The sequence below is a fragment of the Manacus candei genome, unplaced genomic scaffold (assembly GCF_025592945.1).
Source record: "Manacus candei isolate 608988 ecotype Guabito, Panama unplaced genomic scaffold, ASM2559294v1 h1tg000346l, whole genome shotgun sequence".
NCBI classification, from domain to species: domain Eukaryota; kingdom Metazoa; phylum Chordata; class Aves; order Passeriformes; family Pipridae; genus Manacus; species Manacus candei.
In genome coordinates, this window is record NW_026138394.1 from 26445 (window position 1) to 45869 (window position 19425).

General features: G+C 41.2%; 1 protein-coding gene across 1 annotated transcript in view; it reads right to left on the bottom strand.

The window, feature by feature from the left end:
• LOC127465239 (rap guanine nucleotide exchange factor 6-like) overlaps positions 1-19425 on the bottom strand; it is a 43210-nt gene that overhangs the window by 16126 nt on the left and 7659 nt on the right. Inside the window, 13 exon segments of the mRNA XM_051775731.1 lie at positions 4660-4783; positions 5662-5873; positions 7579-7962; positions 9467-9707; positions 11969-11983; positions 13017-13174; positions 13762-14005; positions 15709-15817; positions 16234-16437; positions 16783-16890; positions 17664-17828; positions 18076-18228; positions 18614-18772. Coding sequence (XP_051631691.1) covers positions 4660-4783; positions 5662-5873; positions 7579-7962; positions 9467-9707; positions 11969-11983; positions 13017-13174; positions 13762-14005; positions 15709-15817; positions 16234-16437; positions 16783-16890; positions 17664-17828; positions 18076-18228; positions 18614-18772 — 2276 coding nt within the window.

Sequence of the window (19425 nt, forward strand, 5' to 3'; positions counted from 1 at the left end):
AACACCTGAGAACATGGTTCAGTGGTGAACGTGGTGGTGGTGCTGGACTGATGGTTGGACTCTATCTTAGAGGTCTTTTCCAACCTTAACAATTCCATAATTTCAACTGCAGATTGTAAGAGTGGAAAAACTTATTAACTTTGTTGGTTTGAGGAATTTGGTGCCCACTGTGTGCATCAGGCTCACACAGAAACCCCCTGCAATTAGCTGAGCACAGAAGGGAGTGACTACTGTGATCCTCTTAGAAAACTGGGCTTCTCACAAGAGTTAAACAAGGGGCAAATTATGTTACAAGTACAAAGTGCATTTGATGCACTTAACTTCTTTCTTCAAGTAACTAAAACCATCCACAGAAGAGCAGCTCACTAAAAACACATTTCTCAAGAAGGGTGAGGAAGGCAGTGATAACACATGTATGCCCAGATTTGCATTATGAAAAACAATGCTCCTCAATACTCCCAATTTTGAGCTCCCACATCTATCAGCAACTGTGGTAAAAATAAATCATCCCCAAAATGTTAAAGAACATGAGTTACTCTCCCTGACAGTCACTCCCACTCACACTGAATGAGTGACCAAACAACTGACCTGGACACAGCTCAAACACACACATCACCTCTGTTTCAACTGCCAGAAGTGCTACAGCCACACCAGTCCTGATGCATTTTTAAATAAGTGGAGATCACAGTATATACGCCACACGTAAAGTAGAATGGAAAGTGTCAATAAAGTTGTTTAAAGTTGGGGTTTTGTGGGGATTTTTAAACATTCAGATGAATATTTTAAAGCTACATTATTTGTGAAGACAGTTATCAAGATCTTGTGTGTTTACAGAATCACAAGTGGCAGAATAAACAACATCAGGCACAGAACTGCCATAATGGCCAAAGGAGTCAGAATGAAACATGTTGTTAGAGCAAATATAAGGAATCGAGTACACTGAGCTTAAAAAAATAAGTAGTGGAAAATAGCTGACTGCAATATTTTCAAAGATGTTAAATAAATCAATCTGAAAGAAAACATAAGCTTAAAAACTGGCAGCAATTTACAGCTTAATTTAATAAAACAGTAATGTTACTGTAGGCAAGGAGCAGCAAAAGGCATGATGGAGTGTTCACAGCTACTCAAACCAAGGGGACACTCCTGTCCCCTATGGACAAGGACAAAGTTGACACCTCTTGTACAATGATCAGGAAATTATGTTTATTTTTAATGATATAAATATTTCATTGCTTATGTACACACTGTTTTTCTTTCAAGTCTGTACTTGACTTTTTAAGGCAATTTAATTCAATTTCCTTTAATAATGATTTTTCCCTAATTCCCTCGTGTTCACAGCAATCCCAAGGGTTGGAAATCACACTGGCTCTGTGGCTCCTGGGTGTTTGTCCCCATGAGCTGCCCTGTGAGCACCCAAGGCTGCCAGTCAAGGGCATCCACACCAGTGTCAGGGACCAGTATTCAAACCTGCTCACCCCAGTTTGACTGGAACTGTCCCTCTCGTTGTGCAAAGGTACACAGGTAACAGTTTATGGGCAAAAATACACATAATAACACATAAAATACAGCTACAATGACAGCTGTCTTAAAATCAGCACCCTGGGCCAGTCAGGACTTTCCCCAGCCAACATCACAACTCTCATCTTGAGTCATTTCGTTATCCAGGCCTTGCACAGCCAACACTCCCAGGGAAACCAAGGAGGGTTTTGGTGTAGGAAATGTGAGATACATTTTAAACATATGCTAAAAATAACTGCTTTGAAGCTTGCTTGAACACAAACTTCAGGGGGGAAATCACTACACCATTATCACAATTCCAAGCGTCCTCATAGTTCAAAATGCAGAATGGCTTCAACTTTTCTGCCCCACGTTAAAAAGCAAGTTATTCATTTCATTTATTTCCCCAAACAGTTTGCCTTCCAATATAACTGCACAGCAGGGGGTTTTTTATGCATAAAGCCAAAACTCAAAACAATTTATCTACTACACAAAAGCAACTCAGAATTCTTGCAGCCGCAGTAAAACGTTGGCTGTAACCCCTTATTCCTGCTTTCAAAAAAACCATGTATTGCAGGGTTAATAAAATGCATGCTGTATTTCAGATGCATGCACTAACGAGGAGGATGCAGTATGTTAAGAGTTGCATAATCTTTATTTTATCTTAGTTGCATTCAGCTCTACACTTACCCCAAACTTCTCCACCTCTTCTTCCTGTAAGCAAGAGCCATATACATTGAAGCATGTATTTGAACAGAAAAGCACAGGAAAAAAATAAAACAGTTGAGAGTCAGGAAGAAAGATGTAGACAGGAAAGAACAGAAAAGAAAAAATCTCTATACAGCAAAATTCTTCTCAAACAATAACACAATGTTTTCATGGAATGCAAGGGCAGGACTTGGCAAATACTTTAATATGGAAGCACATCTATCAGTTTTTTGTGTAGGTTTAACCTATGAATTGAAAAACCAAACTTGCATTATTTTTTTTTAATTTTCTGTAAGTCAAATTCAATTTTGATGGAGTGAGTAAAAACTGTTCAACTCACTCATATTGCAAAAAGTGGGATTAAATTTATTTATTCTTTGTATTAGGCCTGCTGGGAGTGTATGAGAAATCATCATCAGTATTCAAGTTTATGATGTTGTTTTCTCTTGATTGTTTGCTGGAAAACAAGCCAGTTGCCAAATGCACCTTGAAAGCCTGGATGCTCTCTATTAATCAGTAAAGAACTTGTGAGCAAGTCTCATGTTACCACTAATACACATCCTTTCTTGTTAATTTTTCATCTTCAAAAGCATTTATTTGGTGCTTCATAACACAAACTGATAGATCAAACACCAGAGGCAATGAAAATGAATATAAATGATGTGAAAACATGGAATTATTTTCTTTTAATCTTTGGCACTATCTCTAATATTAGATGCCTAAGCAGTTTATGGCAGTGTGCATAATTTAAATTATGGTCATTAAAGTCTGTTCTGTAATTCTGAAAAACATACTAAAGGTAACTATTTACTATTAATTTTATTTAATGATTGGACTTCATCAGGTCTTAGAAAGTGCATGGGCCATCAGGGAAATTTATTTATAGACTGATTTCAGCTGTGAATGCCAAAGTTTCTGAAAAGCAAATCACAACTTCTCAGCTTTATAATTTTATGCTAAAAATGGAATTCTGCTAAGTCCAATCCAACAGTATGAAGGTGAATCTCCACTGTGAGACAAACCCATCTCTAAATAACTTTAAGAAGGATCTGTTATTGTTGGTTCAAGCCTCGACTGGGCCATTTTTAGACTCCCAGAACCACAGACTGGTTTGGGTTGGAAGGGACCTTAAAGCTCATTTTGTTCCAGCCCCTGCCACGGGCAGGGACACCTTCCACTACCCCAGGTTGCTCAGAGCCCCATCCAGGCTGGCTTTAAGTGCCTGTATTTAAAAAAAATACTTCTGTTTCCTGATAGTCAGCCTTGCAAACAAAAACAGGACAGGGTTGATGATCCTCTGTGCATCCTGACCACTGGAACCCAATCTCTTACACACACTCTGTATCCTTGCATGTGCTGTTTCCTTCCACTGCACAGATGTCACTCAACTCATACATCACAGAGAATTACAGCTGGTGCACAGGTGACCCACGCACAGGAATTTTGGGTGGATAAAGCACATTTCACCCAAAATCTGTCCACGGTGTCTCCTCTGAGCTCTGCACTGCTGGGGGTGCAGCTCATTTTTTGAAGTAGAAACCATGGGGCCACTCAGCACCAGAGACCTTGTCCCCAGCTCCCCCCCAAACTGCACCCTGAGTGTCCCCAACTCCCCCCCCAAACTGCATCCTGAGTGTCCCCAACTCCCCCCCCAAACTGCCTCCTCAGGGGTTTTGTCTGGCCAGTCACTTCCAGGCAAACTAAAGTGCAAGGAGAAGGCACCAGCACCCTTCCTGCAGGGATGTACGGGACCAGCACGGACACAGCAGAGTTCCTGATGCTTTTAGTTCAGCCAGTGGGAAGAAAACGGATGCAGGAAGTCATTTAGTTCCACTAAATATAATCCGGAGCTAATCAGCACCAGATTAGAAATTACATTGCTTTCATTCTGCAGTTTGTTAACACAGAGCCTGATGATATTCAGCATCAAGATAAAAAGAAATAATAAGAAAAATAAGCCAAGAACACACCCTCCACCTGCTAAAGCCTGAGAACATCAAACATTATGTAGGTGGAATAAGCTGTGCTCTGAACAAATAAAAAAATATTTTGTTTGATTTTAATGTTATCAGTGGGCTTTTGTTTTGAAGCAACATTTCAGATTCATATAAGGGTGATTTAGGTGCTTTTTATCTCTCTCATATATAGGTATTATACCTCCCTAACATTATATCTCTCTCAAAACTCTACTGACACTAACGCTTTTATTTAGCAAAAATACGTATCACTAAAATTAGAACCTATTCTTCTGTGTGTTTTAAAGACAATAATTTGTTTTATTAGTCATTAAAAGCGGGTCTGGGAAGCATCACCTGTACTGGCATAATTTGATAAAGATGGTGGTTTGGTGGTAAATGTCAGTGGTGAGGCACACAATGGAACACCAACGTCCTGATGCACACACAGCCCCAGAGCCCCCCCTGAGACCCCTCCAGTGCCCTTCCCAGTGCACACCTTTGCCTGAACATCACAGCTGGATCCATGTTTGCCGAGGTCATTCGGACAACTTGGCGGATTTCCTTGGCAATCATTCGCAGCTTCTCAAAGTTCACCAGGCCATCCACTTTGGAATCGTTGCCTGCATAATTGAGACACACACATAAGAGAAAAGAAACAAAAAAAAGAGTAAGAAATTCTTCAGAGTGACTCTGTGTTGCCCTCCCTGCCCTCCATCAGCAAAACTTTTAATCAAAACAGCAGGAAAACAGGAAGCCCTGGCAAAACACAAATGGAATCAGGCCCACTCACAGTACATTGTATTGGTATCTTGTATTGGCCCTTGTTAACCTATTTCTGAAGTAACAAGTATTAGCAGGAGGAAAAAGTAATAAGTGAACTATGCCCAAGTTCACTGGCATGATGTTAAAATATAAATACAGAACTGATGGGGACAGCATTCCCATTTGGAAAGAAGTTCAAACAGTTCTGAGCCATCACAACCAAGAACTGGGCATATTTGGAAATGTTTCGCCTCAGCCACTTGTGAACAGGACTTTGTGTAAACGGAACAAAATGGAAATGTCTAAACAAAACCTCCTGAAAATGCTGAAAGCAAGAGTAGGAGGTGTTGGAGCTGCCTGAAAGCCACAACATGGAATGAAAACCTGGAAACATCACAGCAACAAGTTCTTTTTTTGTGAGAGAATATATTTGAAGTAGTGCAACTACCAGCCAGCACACTCACCTGTGCTTCCAGCCTAAACCTGAGGACAGCTGATGAAGTCTAAGCATTGCTTTTCAAATATTAAAAATACGCATTTAATTTTTAATTTTTGTCTAGGATCAGTCTCTTCCACTCAGCATTCCGAGTCCTATTTTACTTTCCTCCTACAAAGGACCCATCAAAAGCATCCCACTGGTGGCAGCTTCCTTAGACACGTGTTGACACGAGAAGCACTGAAGAAAGGGCTAAAGCATATTCAGTGCTCCGCTTGTTTTCTCCCTGTCTGACATTACCTTCATGCAGGAACGTGATATCCTTCTTGACAACAGGGAAAAGTGGGATAATTGGAGGCTGCATGCTCTGGCTGCTCAGGATGTTGCGGTATTTTGCCATGTTTCGAGATGGATCAAAAAGATCTTGAAGGTCTCTGAGGTGCTTTTCATACTTGCTGGGTAACTTCTCCCAAGTGCCTCTGAGCCGAGCTACTGGCGCAAGATTTAACCCACTGCAAGGCAGGAAGGTTTCATGGTTAGCTGTGAGCAGAACTGCTGCATTTCAGAAGGAAGTGAAGGGTTTTAAGGATTAAAAATAGCTTTCCCAAGGTTAAATGTAAAGCTGGCTGGGTGCCAGAGTACAAGTTCATCACAATAAACCTCTGCTGTTTAAACCACAACTGCTTCCTATGCACAAGGTACAGATTTCCAATTACTGCCAAAATAATCACTCTGTAAAATAGGACTGATGTCTGTTTAAGAACCACTTCTCTCCTGTATAAATGGCTATCACAATAAGGACAAAAGGGGTAGAGAATGAATGAGGTGAAGTAATGGTTGCACAGCAAATGAGAACAGTGCAGAGCTCATCCCAAGCAGAAGTGGGAAGACTTTAGGAAGAAATTCTTCCCTCTGAGGATGAATTTTTTCAGTTGTTTTTTTTTTTTTTTCCACATTTTGAAAGCTTCAAAGTCTTGTTTTGAATTTGGTCCATTTTTCATATGGATTTCTCTCCATGCTATGCCAAACAAAGCCTTCTCTGACATGAAAAATCCAACATATGCCAGCCCACAGCTCCTCTTTTCCATGCTAGTTTAGGATGGTTATCTTCCTATTTCAGGAGACATATGGCATCAAACTGCTGTGCAGGACAAGGCAAGAAAAGACAACCCCTGTGCCATATGCTAAGAAAAACATATTACTCTGGAAATAAGGGTAAAACAGTAACTAATTTATTTGCCTTTTTTTTTTTTTTTGACCAAAGTCCACTTCAGTCATGGCCTGATTAGACTTAACTGAGAAGCAGGAAGAGTCATTTCTCCACTACAATAAACCAAGAGAAATTAGGGAGCAGAATATAAAAATGAGATTCAGTATCCACGTGTGTATTCACCATGTAATGAGCAGCCCCAGCCCCAATTGCTGCCCAGTCCCTTTGAAGGAAATTCATGAATTCTTTAATGTGTGACTAACCAGAAGCCGATACCCTTTGATAAACTGGTTAGACATGGAAGAAAATATTTTATAATGGCATTTTCAACAATGGTGCTGAGATACAGCACAAATCCAGATCTTTATCTGATGAATCACAGTGCCTTTTTTTTCCCCTAAAGTAAAGGCTGGGTGTAAGATAATTGCAAATAAAGGAAATGCTGAACTCATGCTGTTAAAGTAGCAGCATTCAGGATAAATCAGAAGAGAAAGTCTAAATGTGCAATTGAAGAGGGGAAAAAATAAAATAGACAAGCAAGCAGATGACAGGAAAGAATGAAAAGGAAAATTAAGCCAAAATAAGACTGATTTGAGGAAGTCCTTACAATGGAAGGAAGAAATGAAGTAATCTCATCATCACAGATATGACTCAAAAAAAGTAACAATGACTGACAAAGGGAAGGGAAATTGGGTGCCAAAATCACGGAAAATGACACAATGCTCAGGCAGGTTCCTGAGGTTCATCAATCAAACAGTGCTTTGTCCCAATCTTCTCTTTCCCTGGGAGGTAACAGGTAAAAGAGAGACTGTCACATCCAGCACCTCAGTGGGACTGAACCGCTGCGGTGACAATCCAAATCCACCCTGGACCAGGCTGGCTCTGGAAAACCACCCAGACCCATCTGTAATGTGCCCAAGATGGTTCTATTTCTTCCCTTTCAGTTTAGATTACCAGAATTGCCTCTGACAGCACCAATCAGAGCTGAAAAATGGGAAGTATTTTACCTTATAACCGCGAACATGGAATTGAAGTTCTTGCATTCTCGACAGTGGAGAGCGATTTTAATGAAATGCTTAATAATCTTCATTCTTTTGAGCTGGTTGGGCTCTGCTAAAATTTCCATGGCAACCCAGAAGGTCTCTTGGTTTATGACATCCTCGAACTGTTTCAGGTGAGCGTTCCCTGTTTTGGAGTCCAGCTTGTAGAGGTCATCGATGTACTCCGTGGGCTCGATGTTGCGGAACAGCTCGAAGTCCCTCATGGAGAGCTGGGTGGCCACCTCGATGGTGCTCAGCTGGAGCAGGGAAATTTGGCTCTCCCGGAGCAGCTCCTGAGCATCCTCGTCTGAGCATAAGGTCTCTGTCTCCATGTTGTTTTTCAGATAATACCTGGAGAATAATGGAGTGACAGCGACCCGTTAGAGATGCTCTTCAGAGGGTTTGTGAACACAAGGACGTTGAACTGCACCAATCAACGAGGGCATTACAGAGACAAGAAGGGACAGGATAACCTTGTACTTCAGCTAACGTAAAATAACATCATTACTTAAGCAAACAAACATTTCAAAAGCTGTTTTAATCTACCTCTTTGTTATCATTTCATACCCTACTCTGTAATATGCTGTAGAGTTCACCTTCAGAAGAAGGTCAGTTACTTTTCCATTTGTAAATTCAGCAGTGAAAATTACATTTTAAATACACACTAGTCCCGAGAAATCTCCTGTTAATGTCTTTCTCCATTTCTTACACAAATTCAGTGTGGTTTCTTCCATAAATTTACTGTGGCATAGTAATATTTACATGAGGCACAGAGTATTCAGGAAATGAAAATGTATCTGGAAAATTCATTTCCACAGTCCCAAGCAGATCACTTTCAGATACACAAAAGTTTATTACTCATAAATTCCCTCTTGTTGCCTAGCAAAGACAACTACAGAGTTTTTAACTTTAATAAACTTTCTTCTGGTCTGGATCAGGTCATCAGATAAAACCAAAGCACTTAACGTTTCAGAAGGATTCAGAACAGTTTACATAAAAATGGCAGAATTTATCTCAGGTTAGAATCAGTTCATTGCAACACGGCACTGAGGAAAGAATTAATTGTATGCTTTAATCCTCCAGTACATGTGGGAAGTGTCAGAACAAATATAAATTTTTTCTCCAAGTGTAAACCACTATATATGTTATATAGCTGATCTGCTAAATTTAGCTGTCATCAAGCGAGCTGGCTGTGGATTTGGGGAGGAGTTTTGGGTGCATAAGATGAAGGTGACACAAGAGGAGAGAGGAAAGTGTCATTTATTGGTATTTGACTGCTTGTCCTTCTAACCTGTCTACTTTAATTAAAACATCCCCCATGGTGATCTCGGGGGTCCTTTCCAACCTTATTGCTTCCATGATGTTTTAATCCTAAAAGGTAACTAAAAGCAGAGCACAAGTCCTATGAGGAGAGGCTGAGGGAGCTGGGGCTGTTCAGCCTGGAGAAGAGGAGGCTCAGGGGAGACCTCCTCACTCTCTGCAACTCCCTGACAGGAGGGGGGAGCCAGGGGGGGGTTGGTCTCTTTTCCCAGGCAATGATCAGCAAGACAAGAGGGCTCGGTCTTCAGCTGTGCCAGGGGAGGTTTAGGTTGGATATTAGAAAGAATTTCTTTGCAGAGAGGGTGCTCAGCCATTGGAATGGGCTGCCCAGGGAAGGGGTGGATTCTCCATCCCTGGAGGTGTTTAAGGACAGACTGGATGTGGCATCAGTGCCATGGGCTGGGAACCACGGCGGGGTTGGATCAAGGGTTGGGCTGGATGATCTCAGAGGTCCCTTCCAACCCAGCTGATTCTGTGATTCTATGATTAATCCTAAAAGGCAACTAAAAGCAGAGCAAACCGAGGGCACATTTACCGTCCGTTGAGCTGGATCCTGTCGGCCAACTTGGAGAACTGATCCGGGAGGCGCCGCTGCTTGATGACGCCCTCGGGGCTGACGGACACCTCGCACAGGGAGTAGGTGTCGGGGGCCCCTGTCAGGTTGAACTCATGCACAGCGTGGCTCACCACCTCCTTGGCTGTGGTGTCTTTGCTGATGATGATGTAACAGCTCTGCTGATCCGCTTTGAAAACTCTTATCACCTGATCCGGGATATCTAAAAGAAGAGGAACACCTTTGATGGGTAAAGTTACTTTTCCCCTTGAAAAGACACATTGTTTGGAGAGAGGCTTTTCACAAGGGCATGTGGTGACAGGACAAGGGGGAATTGCCTTAAGCTGAAGAAGGGTAGGTTTAGTTAGATTGGATATTAGGGAGAAATTCTTCCCTGTGAGGGTGGGGAGGCCCTGGCACAGGTTGCCCAGAGAAGCTGTGGCTGCCCCATCCCTGGAAATGTCCAAGGACAGGCTGGACAGGACTTGGAGCAACCTGGGCTAGTGGAAGGTGTCCCTGGCCATGGCAGGAGGTTGGAACTGGATGGGCTATAAGGTCCCTTCCAACCCAAACCATTCTGTGACTCTAAGACTGTCTCATTTGATAGCCAGAGAACAAAACAAAAACCAGCTGCTGGGAAACAAAAGCCATGCTGGACTTGAAAAATATTAAAATATTCTGCTTCTTCCTTCAACTTTGAGAGGAAAAAAGAAGACTCTTCTCATCAGGGCTTTTCCACAACTCAATTCCTTTATCATCCCATGACCACAATCAAAGTACAAGACACTCAGTATGTCCCTGAGCTGTGCATCGTGCTTCCCAGCGGGCCTCAAAAACTTTGGCAGCATCATTCCTTCTCTGGCTCTTGTGTGTTTGTGAGAGCCAGGTCCACACACGTGCCAGGGCACGTTTCCCAGGGATGGATGGGCTTGGGGTGGGAGGATGTGAAGAGGAAAGGAGATTTGGTTGCTCCCATAACTAGCTGCGAGCTTTCACACTCACCCTCTCCCCCTGAAGGAACTAAGCTGCTGCCAGCAGTTAATTCTTTGGCTGGTATACTTATTTATAGCACATTTTATGTATTATAAATGCATTAGAGAAGAGCTTTATCTGAGGCAGCCTACAGCAGGAAATAAATATCTACAGAAACAAGCGTTTAATCCACAGCTTGATGATTGCAAATAATTTGCTCCATTAGTTATTACAGAAAGCTTGATTTTCAAAATAAAACTCATTGGAAAAAAAAATGTCCAGAGTCAAAACACACACTAATTCCAAGCACAAGGAAACCTAGCTTTTCCCCCTCCCTAAAGTCTGAAGACTAAACTTCACATTAATTTTCCTCTAACAAAATCCACTGTTTCAGGAAAAAAACAAGATCTTTGAGGGCAGTGACCTTGGGATAACTTTTTCTTGTGTCAGGACTTAATGGTGTCATGGGGACAGGTAGCAGGAATTTCAGGGCAAAAAGTTAAGCAGGTAGTCTGTGGTCCAGTATCAAAAGTTTCCACCCATTGGAAAAAAGAAAGGTTCAATATCAGTTGTAAATAAATTTGAAGATGGGAGCAAATAGGGTTTTGAAAAAGAATCTGATTGAAAGCTAATTCTTCTAACAGTTTCATTATTAGGGTTATCACATTACCAGGGCATTCTCATTAGCAGTTAGGGACTAGCTGAATTTGAAAAGCTCAATATATACATGAACAGGGGCAATAAAGGGAATAAATAACTATTCTGTCCTTGTTTCAGAGTGAAAGTGGTAGAAATGACATCCTGGATAATCAGGGAAGTGCCTGCACTCATAAAAATCACAATAAATCAACAGAAAAGGGAAACATCTCTACTTCAGTATCAACATACCTAAAAATCAGAATACACTCAAGGTGTAAGACTGAAAACTGAAGTTTAATTTGGGGGAAAAAAGGAAAAAATAAAATAAAAAATAATCACTATGCAACCAAAACAATGCAATGTGACAGGCACATAAATTACAGGCACATGTGTGTCTTCATGGTCTTTGCTTTTAAGCATGTAAACATTATTAAATTAAATGGGTTTTTATGCATCGTTCAGCTTGGGTCGACAATACAAAGCACATTTCCAGTCTGCATGCACAGCATTTTAGTTAGAGTCCAACAGAAGAGCAAATTAAATCTCAAACTACGTTATCATCCAAAACCTCAGCTCTATAAGAGATATAAGCAACTTCATTCCTTCAAAGCAAGGCCACAGAGAAGAGAAGAAACTGCCAAAGGTCATCCAGTGTTTCAGTGGCAGAAAAGGGAATAAAATGCAGGTCTCAGCACAGCACTGTGCCTGTGTGAGAACCTATGGATTTGTTTTATTTGAGGAAGCTTACAGGGCACAGGGCTCTGGGATGCCCTACAGTAATAACTGTGTCAATGCAGTGTCTGGTAGTGTTAAGTTTTCAGGCAAGCCATGCAATATTAAGGTCTACAGGATGCTGAACATCAGGATACTTACAGTAAAACCCAACAGCTGCAGGCAGGAGAAAAAGAAGAAAACTGTGTCAACAGCAAATCGAGATTCAGATGTTTACAAAACTTATCAAGTGTACACTGTCAGAACTAGTTTGGTTTTCTCTGCTCTTTAAACATGGCAGCATATTTGTTATAGCAAACCTGAAGTAAAGGCAATCTAGGTAGACATGTCCCTGCCCATGGCAGGGGGGTTGGACTGGGTGTCCTTTAAAGATCCTTCCATCCCAAACCAGCCTGTGATTCTGTGATTGATTCCAAGATGAACTAGTTATCAGACAGCAAGAACCTGGAACTGCAGCAAAAAGGGAACTTTTCTGCTATGGATATTTATGACCTGATAGGATATATCTGGGTACATCCCTTCTAAAGGGGAAATCTGCAAGTTTACATAAACATAACTCACAGCCACAAGGCACCTTACAGACTATGTAATTATGCACAGAACTTACACTTGAAATAAGGAAAAAAGATTCTGACTTGACATGTTTACAGGCAGCTGCATATCACAACAAATAACTCCTGCAGCCACCCCATAAAGTGGATTCCTACAGCAACAAAAGCCCACACTACACATCTCAAAACATTTTAAAGGTTTTTAGACACACAGTTGAACATACATAACGTTTGTAAAACACAAAACATTAACATCACTGTGTTGGTAGCACAACAGTCCTATTCTACCCACAACACTGCTTGAAATATATACTGGCAGATGGGAGATGGACAAGCCAAAGCACCAGTACAGGTAAAAGAGAAAGGTGTGGACAAGGACAATCTGCTTCCACCAGAGCAGATTTACTCCAGTGAATCAATGTCTTTGTAAAAAGAAGTGTCACATTACAAAAAGAGCATGTAGGAGAGGTTCAGGCAGTGTGGATTTTCAGCAGAGCTCCAGTGTGGTCCTGTTGAAGCCACAGGACAGACAAGTAACTGCACTCAGCTCATGTGATGCTGGTGAAACGCATCATTTTCCCCCCTGCCCCTGCCCCGTTAGTCATCCTGTACAAAACAAGCTCCTTCTGCTGTTTTACCTGAGGGGTTAGAGAAGTCCAGGATGCTGGTTGTGGGCTGGAGCAGGTCAGGGCTGCTGGAGGAGAGGGTCCCTGGGATGGGCATGATGGCCAGGCTGTGGCGGCACTGCCGGGTGCCCACGATGCTGTCGCCCTGCGACTGGCTCACGCTGCCGTCACTGCAAAACAGCTCTGCCTCACTCAGGGGCACTCAACTCCTGCTACTCAGCTTGGGGTGAATGAAACTAAGGGAAATAATGCTGTTCAGCTGTTTAATTACATGTTGTAGACGGGGTTTCAAAACGAGGACAGAGAGGAAAGAGATTTGAAATCGTTCGTGGGGAGAGAAAAGATGTTTTGGTCTCATTCTGTATTTATGGGGCAGGTGACACGATTTTTTAAAAAACATAAGTAGAGTGGACATATTGATTAGAGATACTAAGCAATTAGTATCTCTTAATGGCCTTAGCTGAAGGAGGGGAGGTTTAGATTTGATCTTAGGAAGAAATTCCCTGTGAGGGTGGGGAGGCCCTGGCACAGGTTGCCCAGAGAAGCTGTGGCTGCCCCATCCCTGGAAGTGTCCAAGGCCAGGTTGGATGGGGCTTGGAGCAACCTGGGCTAGTGAGAGGTGTCCCTACCCTTGGTAGGGGGTGGAATGGGATAGACTTTAAGGTCCCTTCCAACTCAATTCATTCTATGTTTCCACGATTAAAGCATCACAACCTAATGAGGAACAACAACTTCTTGGCAGAAGAGTCTGACAAACCTGAACAGTTTTGGAGGCAAGATGCTGAACCGGGTCTTGTCTAAGATTTTCCTGATTCTGTTTCTGCCACCAGATATAGTGTTTGCTTTCATTTTCTTGTTTCCTTTTTCCCGGGGAAACATCTGTTCCACATCTCCAGGCATATCTGGGATGGAATAACGGTTGTTTTTCTTTTCTGCAATTTTTGGAATATGTGGAATTCCATTCTTCTCTTGTCCTATCCTGCAGAGCAGCTCCTTGAACACTGTGAGAGAAGACACAATTGTTGTGAGTTACCTTTGCATGCCCAGAACTTCACAGGGAATTCTTCTTTCCCCCTCAAACCTTTTGCTTTCCACATCCCAGATTGATAATAAGGATTCAGGGTAATCAGCACCATGTATTTATTGGCTTTTTTGTTTGCCTGTTTTTGGTAATGGAGTGCAGATGCTTCCTCAAGAATAACTGCAGCACAGACTGAGATTTTCCCAAACTGCCTTTGTTTGCTTTTCCTAACACTACTGAACAGAAACTGCATCAAATTTCCTGCTGCATTTATCAAGCTAAGCCAGTCTATTACCCACACTGACGTTCCCAAAGATATGATTCCACAGAAATATTTATGTTCTTCCTGTTTCTTTCCAGATATATAAGGTGAAAAAAAAGTTCAAATTGGTTTTTCAATATCAATTATTTCTTTAAAGATCTTTTAAAAATCCTTTGAAAGCACTCAAGTCAGAAAGTCAGTATTTTCTGTTGAAAACATGGTGATACTGGAAGAATGCAGAACTGTACACAGTAAATTACTCAGACTGTCCCTATGAACAGGGAAACCACAGAAAGTACAGAAAGTACAGTTAAATTGCATAATTCTATTATATAATAAAACTTATAAGTTTTCCCAGTCTACATTTGAATATAACAACAGGATTTGCTCATTGCCAGCACCAGGCACTTAGCACTCAATTAAAAAGTCACTGTATAATAAGTATCACTGTTGAAAAAAGCTTCAAGACATGAATCCATTAAAATTTATCCAAGAAATCACCTTGAAATTCTATCAGCCAGTAGGAAGAGATCTGAACCCGTTTGTAGATGTATGTTGCTTATATTTATAATACAAATGAACAACCTCTCACTGTCTCAGTTACAGTGATGCTTCATTTCATGTCCTTTCACATTAGTCTGGACCACTGGTGGTGGTTTTATGCTCTTTTTGAATTATGCTAATAATCAACTGCTGAGGGTTTGAAACTCTTTACCCATGCAGGTATAAACATTGAATAATAATTGAAAAGAAAATCAATAGTGAGCAAGGGCAGGTAACTGCGGGAAGAAAATAAGGAAATCATCAGAAGGTCTTGGATGCAACTATGGGGGAAGGAGTTATTCTGTGCACAGCTTCTGTAGCTCTGGTTATTCTGAACAGGATTATGGAAAAAGAACAGATGATCTGACTGAGATTTTAAAGAGGTATTTATGTGTTTGTATTCATGATGACAATTAAGAGCCAGCATTTATATGCCACACCACTTTTTATATCCCCTTTTCAATTTGAGACATAAAGGCAATTTATCCTCTCGTCCTCACAGCCATTATAAAAACTTCTACAAAACCCCAGGTTTACATCTTTGCCATTTCTTGGTAAAAATATTTTGGTCCAGTTCCCTTGGCTCAGCTTCAGCCCCACAGCATGGAGGGACAGTAAAGCAGCTTAAAGAGTCACTGAGGGTTTCTCAGGGAGGGAAGAGCTGCCTGTGCTGGCTCTGTGCCCCTCAACGTGCAGCCCTTGGCACACGAGAACTTATCCAAGCAAACAGAGGCACAACAAGGGGACTTCTGCACAACTTCTCACTCCCAGAGCGAGCTGGAAAGGAAGGTGGAATCCTATTGCACTTCTAGAGCCAGAAAGAGTGGAGCTGTTCCTTCACATACACAAGGAATATATCATATATAAAGTCTACTCACCAAAAATGTTTGTTTTTACAGTAATGGAGAGATGTGTGTTGTTCCTTAAGATTTCCAGAGCTTTCACAAAGGTAATGTTCTCAAAGTTCTGTCCATTTACTTCCATTATCTTTAAGAAAAAGTAAGAATTAGGTTATTAGGAGAACATCTGTTTGACAGACTTAAAAATACAAAGGTGATAATACAGGCACAGTAAGAACTTTCCAGAAGTTCTCATATGATCTTTACAGCAGTCTCAGAATCAAACCATTCCTTGTAAAATAACTATTTTCATCATGTCAGTAAAGTTATATGCTGTGAATAAGACAGGACCTCCATTTCTACCTGACAAATGCTTGAAATAACTTTATTTTTTATGGTAACATGACATTCTTGCAATTAATCAGGAATTTAGAATCAGAAATGTAACAGATATAAATGGAAGCTGAGCTGTGGCATTCCCAAGAAAACACTTGCACAACCTTTTTGTTGAGAACACCAGAGCTGGCTGAACCAGAATATTTAAATTAACATTACTGCTTTTACCTGATCACCACGCTTGAGTCCAGCCTCTGCTGCTTTACTGCCCATCTCCACAGTCTCTACAAAAATACCAAAGCCCTTGTCACTGCCCCCGAGGAGGCTGAAAAACAGGGGGGAATCTCTGGAAGGTTTTTGCAGCGTGATTTGTCTCCATTTTGCTTTGGCAGCACAGGCAATATTCAACAACCTGAGATGGCCCTTCATCTTCTGTAACACAACACACAAAATGCAGTGCTTTTATCAGAAATGGAAAAACAGTTATGAAAAACACCCCAAGTGCCAGCAAATAGATTTTTGATGCCATGTATTAACATCTTACTAAATAAACCTTGTCCTCTTTTGCAGAAATGCAAAAACCCATAAATGAGTGCCATAGGTACTCCTTTATATGGCCTTTATATCTAAATATATATATATAACAACAAATATGCCCATGCTAAAAGCCACCTGTAGCTGTTACATTTATAGACTGCAGTGTGTGAGGCACTGGTAACACTGGAAAATTGAAACATGGTATTAGAAAATGTGACACTCTTTCTTTTTGGCTCCTACCGTATCTTCCAAGTTCTTTTCGAATTCTTCCAGGAATCGAGTCATGGCAGGATCTCCTTCAAAGTCATTAAAATGATTGTTCACCCACAGTAAGACCACTCTGGTAACCTGTAAAAACAAAATAAATTCTGTGTATGTATATATATGTATATATCCACATATACACAAGGGTATCTATGATTCTTCTATCAGCTTTAATCTATAAACATGGACATGGCAGAATAACATCTGACAGATTACTATTAGGTTTCCTTCAGCTCAAAACTAGAACACATAAAACCACTGGCTAAGAATTTTACTGCCATAATTTTCAACATATTGACACGACACAAGTTCCAGACTATCCATATTTTTCATGTGTGTGCACAGAGTTACAAAGAGCTGAACCTGGTTCTATTTCTGGAAGCATTTTTACCAACTCCACTTGTCTTGAGCAGAGTTTATTTGAAGTCCAGAGTTTGTAAAAAGCTGCTCAAACAAAATGTGCTCAAAACACTGGAAAGCTCTGCAGGAAAAATCATGGAAAACAAGCACAATGCTGTTGTAAAAACAAAACTGGAATGTCCAAGAGAACCTGAACGCAATTCCCTTAAATTTCTGGTGAAAGAGGATTTCAGAGACTGGCATTTACCTCTTTATATTAAACAGAAAACACTATTTATCATTCTGCAGAAGAGAAGCAGCATCACACCTGATTTTGGATAGCATACCATCACACACAACACCCTGGAGAATCCTTTCTTGATATAGGTGAAAAATACTTCGCTTTAAAATGTTTCATATAAAATAACTGAAGCAATTTCCTAGTTTATCACAATAGAAAAAGGAATCCATCTGAACACATTTTCACCAGAAACACTGATCTCTCAGACTCAACCAACCTTATCCCTGAGGCTGTCCACTGTGAACCATTCCCAGAGTTTGTTTCCAACTTCCAAGGGGCTTGCTAGAAATGTTCTGTATGTTAAAAGGAAATCTTCAATGTAGGTGGGATCCACAATAGAATGTTCTTCTATTAAGTGCATGATGAGTCGCTCAGGTGTTGCCTTAAAAAAGTAAATGCAAAAAATAACTGGTACCTCTCATCTCTGCCTCTCCCTAGAGAGTATTTCAACATAAACCCAGGTGAACAGTATAATATCTTTACAAAGTTCACCTATGGCAAGCTCAGGAGAAAACACATCAACATGTTTAAATCAAATCTTCCTGCTTCTCTCAGCCCAGATGTTTTGTATTTATTTACTAATGAATAACAGTTTAATAGATTAGTGGAAAGCATAGAAAGACATTCACCTTGATAACTATGTGGCCTTTCCTGGTTCCACTGCGATCCAGCTCCCTGTGCTCCTTCACCATCACAATTTCTCCCTCTTCCTCCACTTTATGAGTGTTTTTTTCCACATGGTTCAGAATCCTCCAGTAGTCTTGCTGGGCTATACACACAAACTGTCCCCAAACAACAAGAGACTGTGAATAAACATCTAAACCATGAACACATGCCCTTCTGCAGGCTGAACAACCCCAGCTCTCCCAGCCTGACCCCACAGCAGATGTTCCAGCCCTCTGAGCATCTTTGTGGCCTCCTCTGGACCTGCTCTAAGAGGTCCATGTCCTCGTGCTGAGGAGCTCAGAGCTGGAGCCAGTGCTCCAGGTAGGGTCTCATGAGGGGGAGAGTCCCCACACTTCTTCTGATGCAGCCCAGGATGCAGTTGGGCTCTTGGCTTATATCCTGCTTTTCATCCACCCCACCGTATCTTAGGATAAAAGTAGTCTGTTTTCTTTTATTAGATGTTAAAAAATACAAAGTAGTTGTACAGAATTGCAGTCTCACCTGACAATCATCTACTTTGGTTCTGACCACTCCATTCACGTACTGTTTGTCCAGAGAGGGAGTAATCCCAAAACTATTTCCCATACAGAGACTCTCGCTCTTCCCATCAGGATAGCTGATTTCCACTGTGCCATTTAAAATAACATACCAAGAATCGAGCTAGAAGAAGAAAAAGAACCAAAACCAAACAAGTGAAGCTAATTCAACAACTTTTCTAAGCTCTTATCTCAGACAGTGCTCATTCCTGCACTCTCCAGTTTGTTGTCCCCATGGCTCTGCAACATTTCATTCACTGAAACGGTGCAGTGGAAGGCAGCAATGGCAATGACTGAAACAAGAATGCTTCATTCACTTCAGAACTAATTCCAGAGGGAGGAATGCTGATGAAGAGATTGCTTTTTTAATCTGTGGGCTAATTGCTATGATATATTTATACCATTTAGTGAGAGTGAACACTCTTCCCCTGGGCACCCATTTGGTCACTACCAGAGATGAGTCCACCTTGCCCTCCTGGAGGGAAGAACAAGGAATGCCATTCCTGAGGGCTTGATCCAAGCAGAGGGAAAGATCTCAAGATAGTGATTCAGGGCACCTAACCTGAACATCTGCCTCCTCCCAGGGAACATATATGGAAACTGCTCCTAATTTAGACATTACTGGGCAAAGATACCCCTCCATATTAGTATTAAAAAAACCCCTACATTATAAAAAGAGAGTTTTTTTCCCCAGTGGAAATTATGGGTTTTTTTATCCCACAAATCATCTTTGAAATAAGTTGGCAGTTACCTGATAACAACATCCTGAATGCTCTT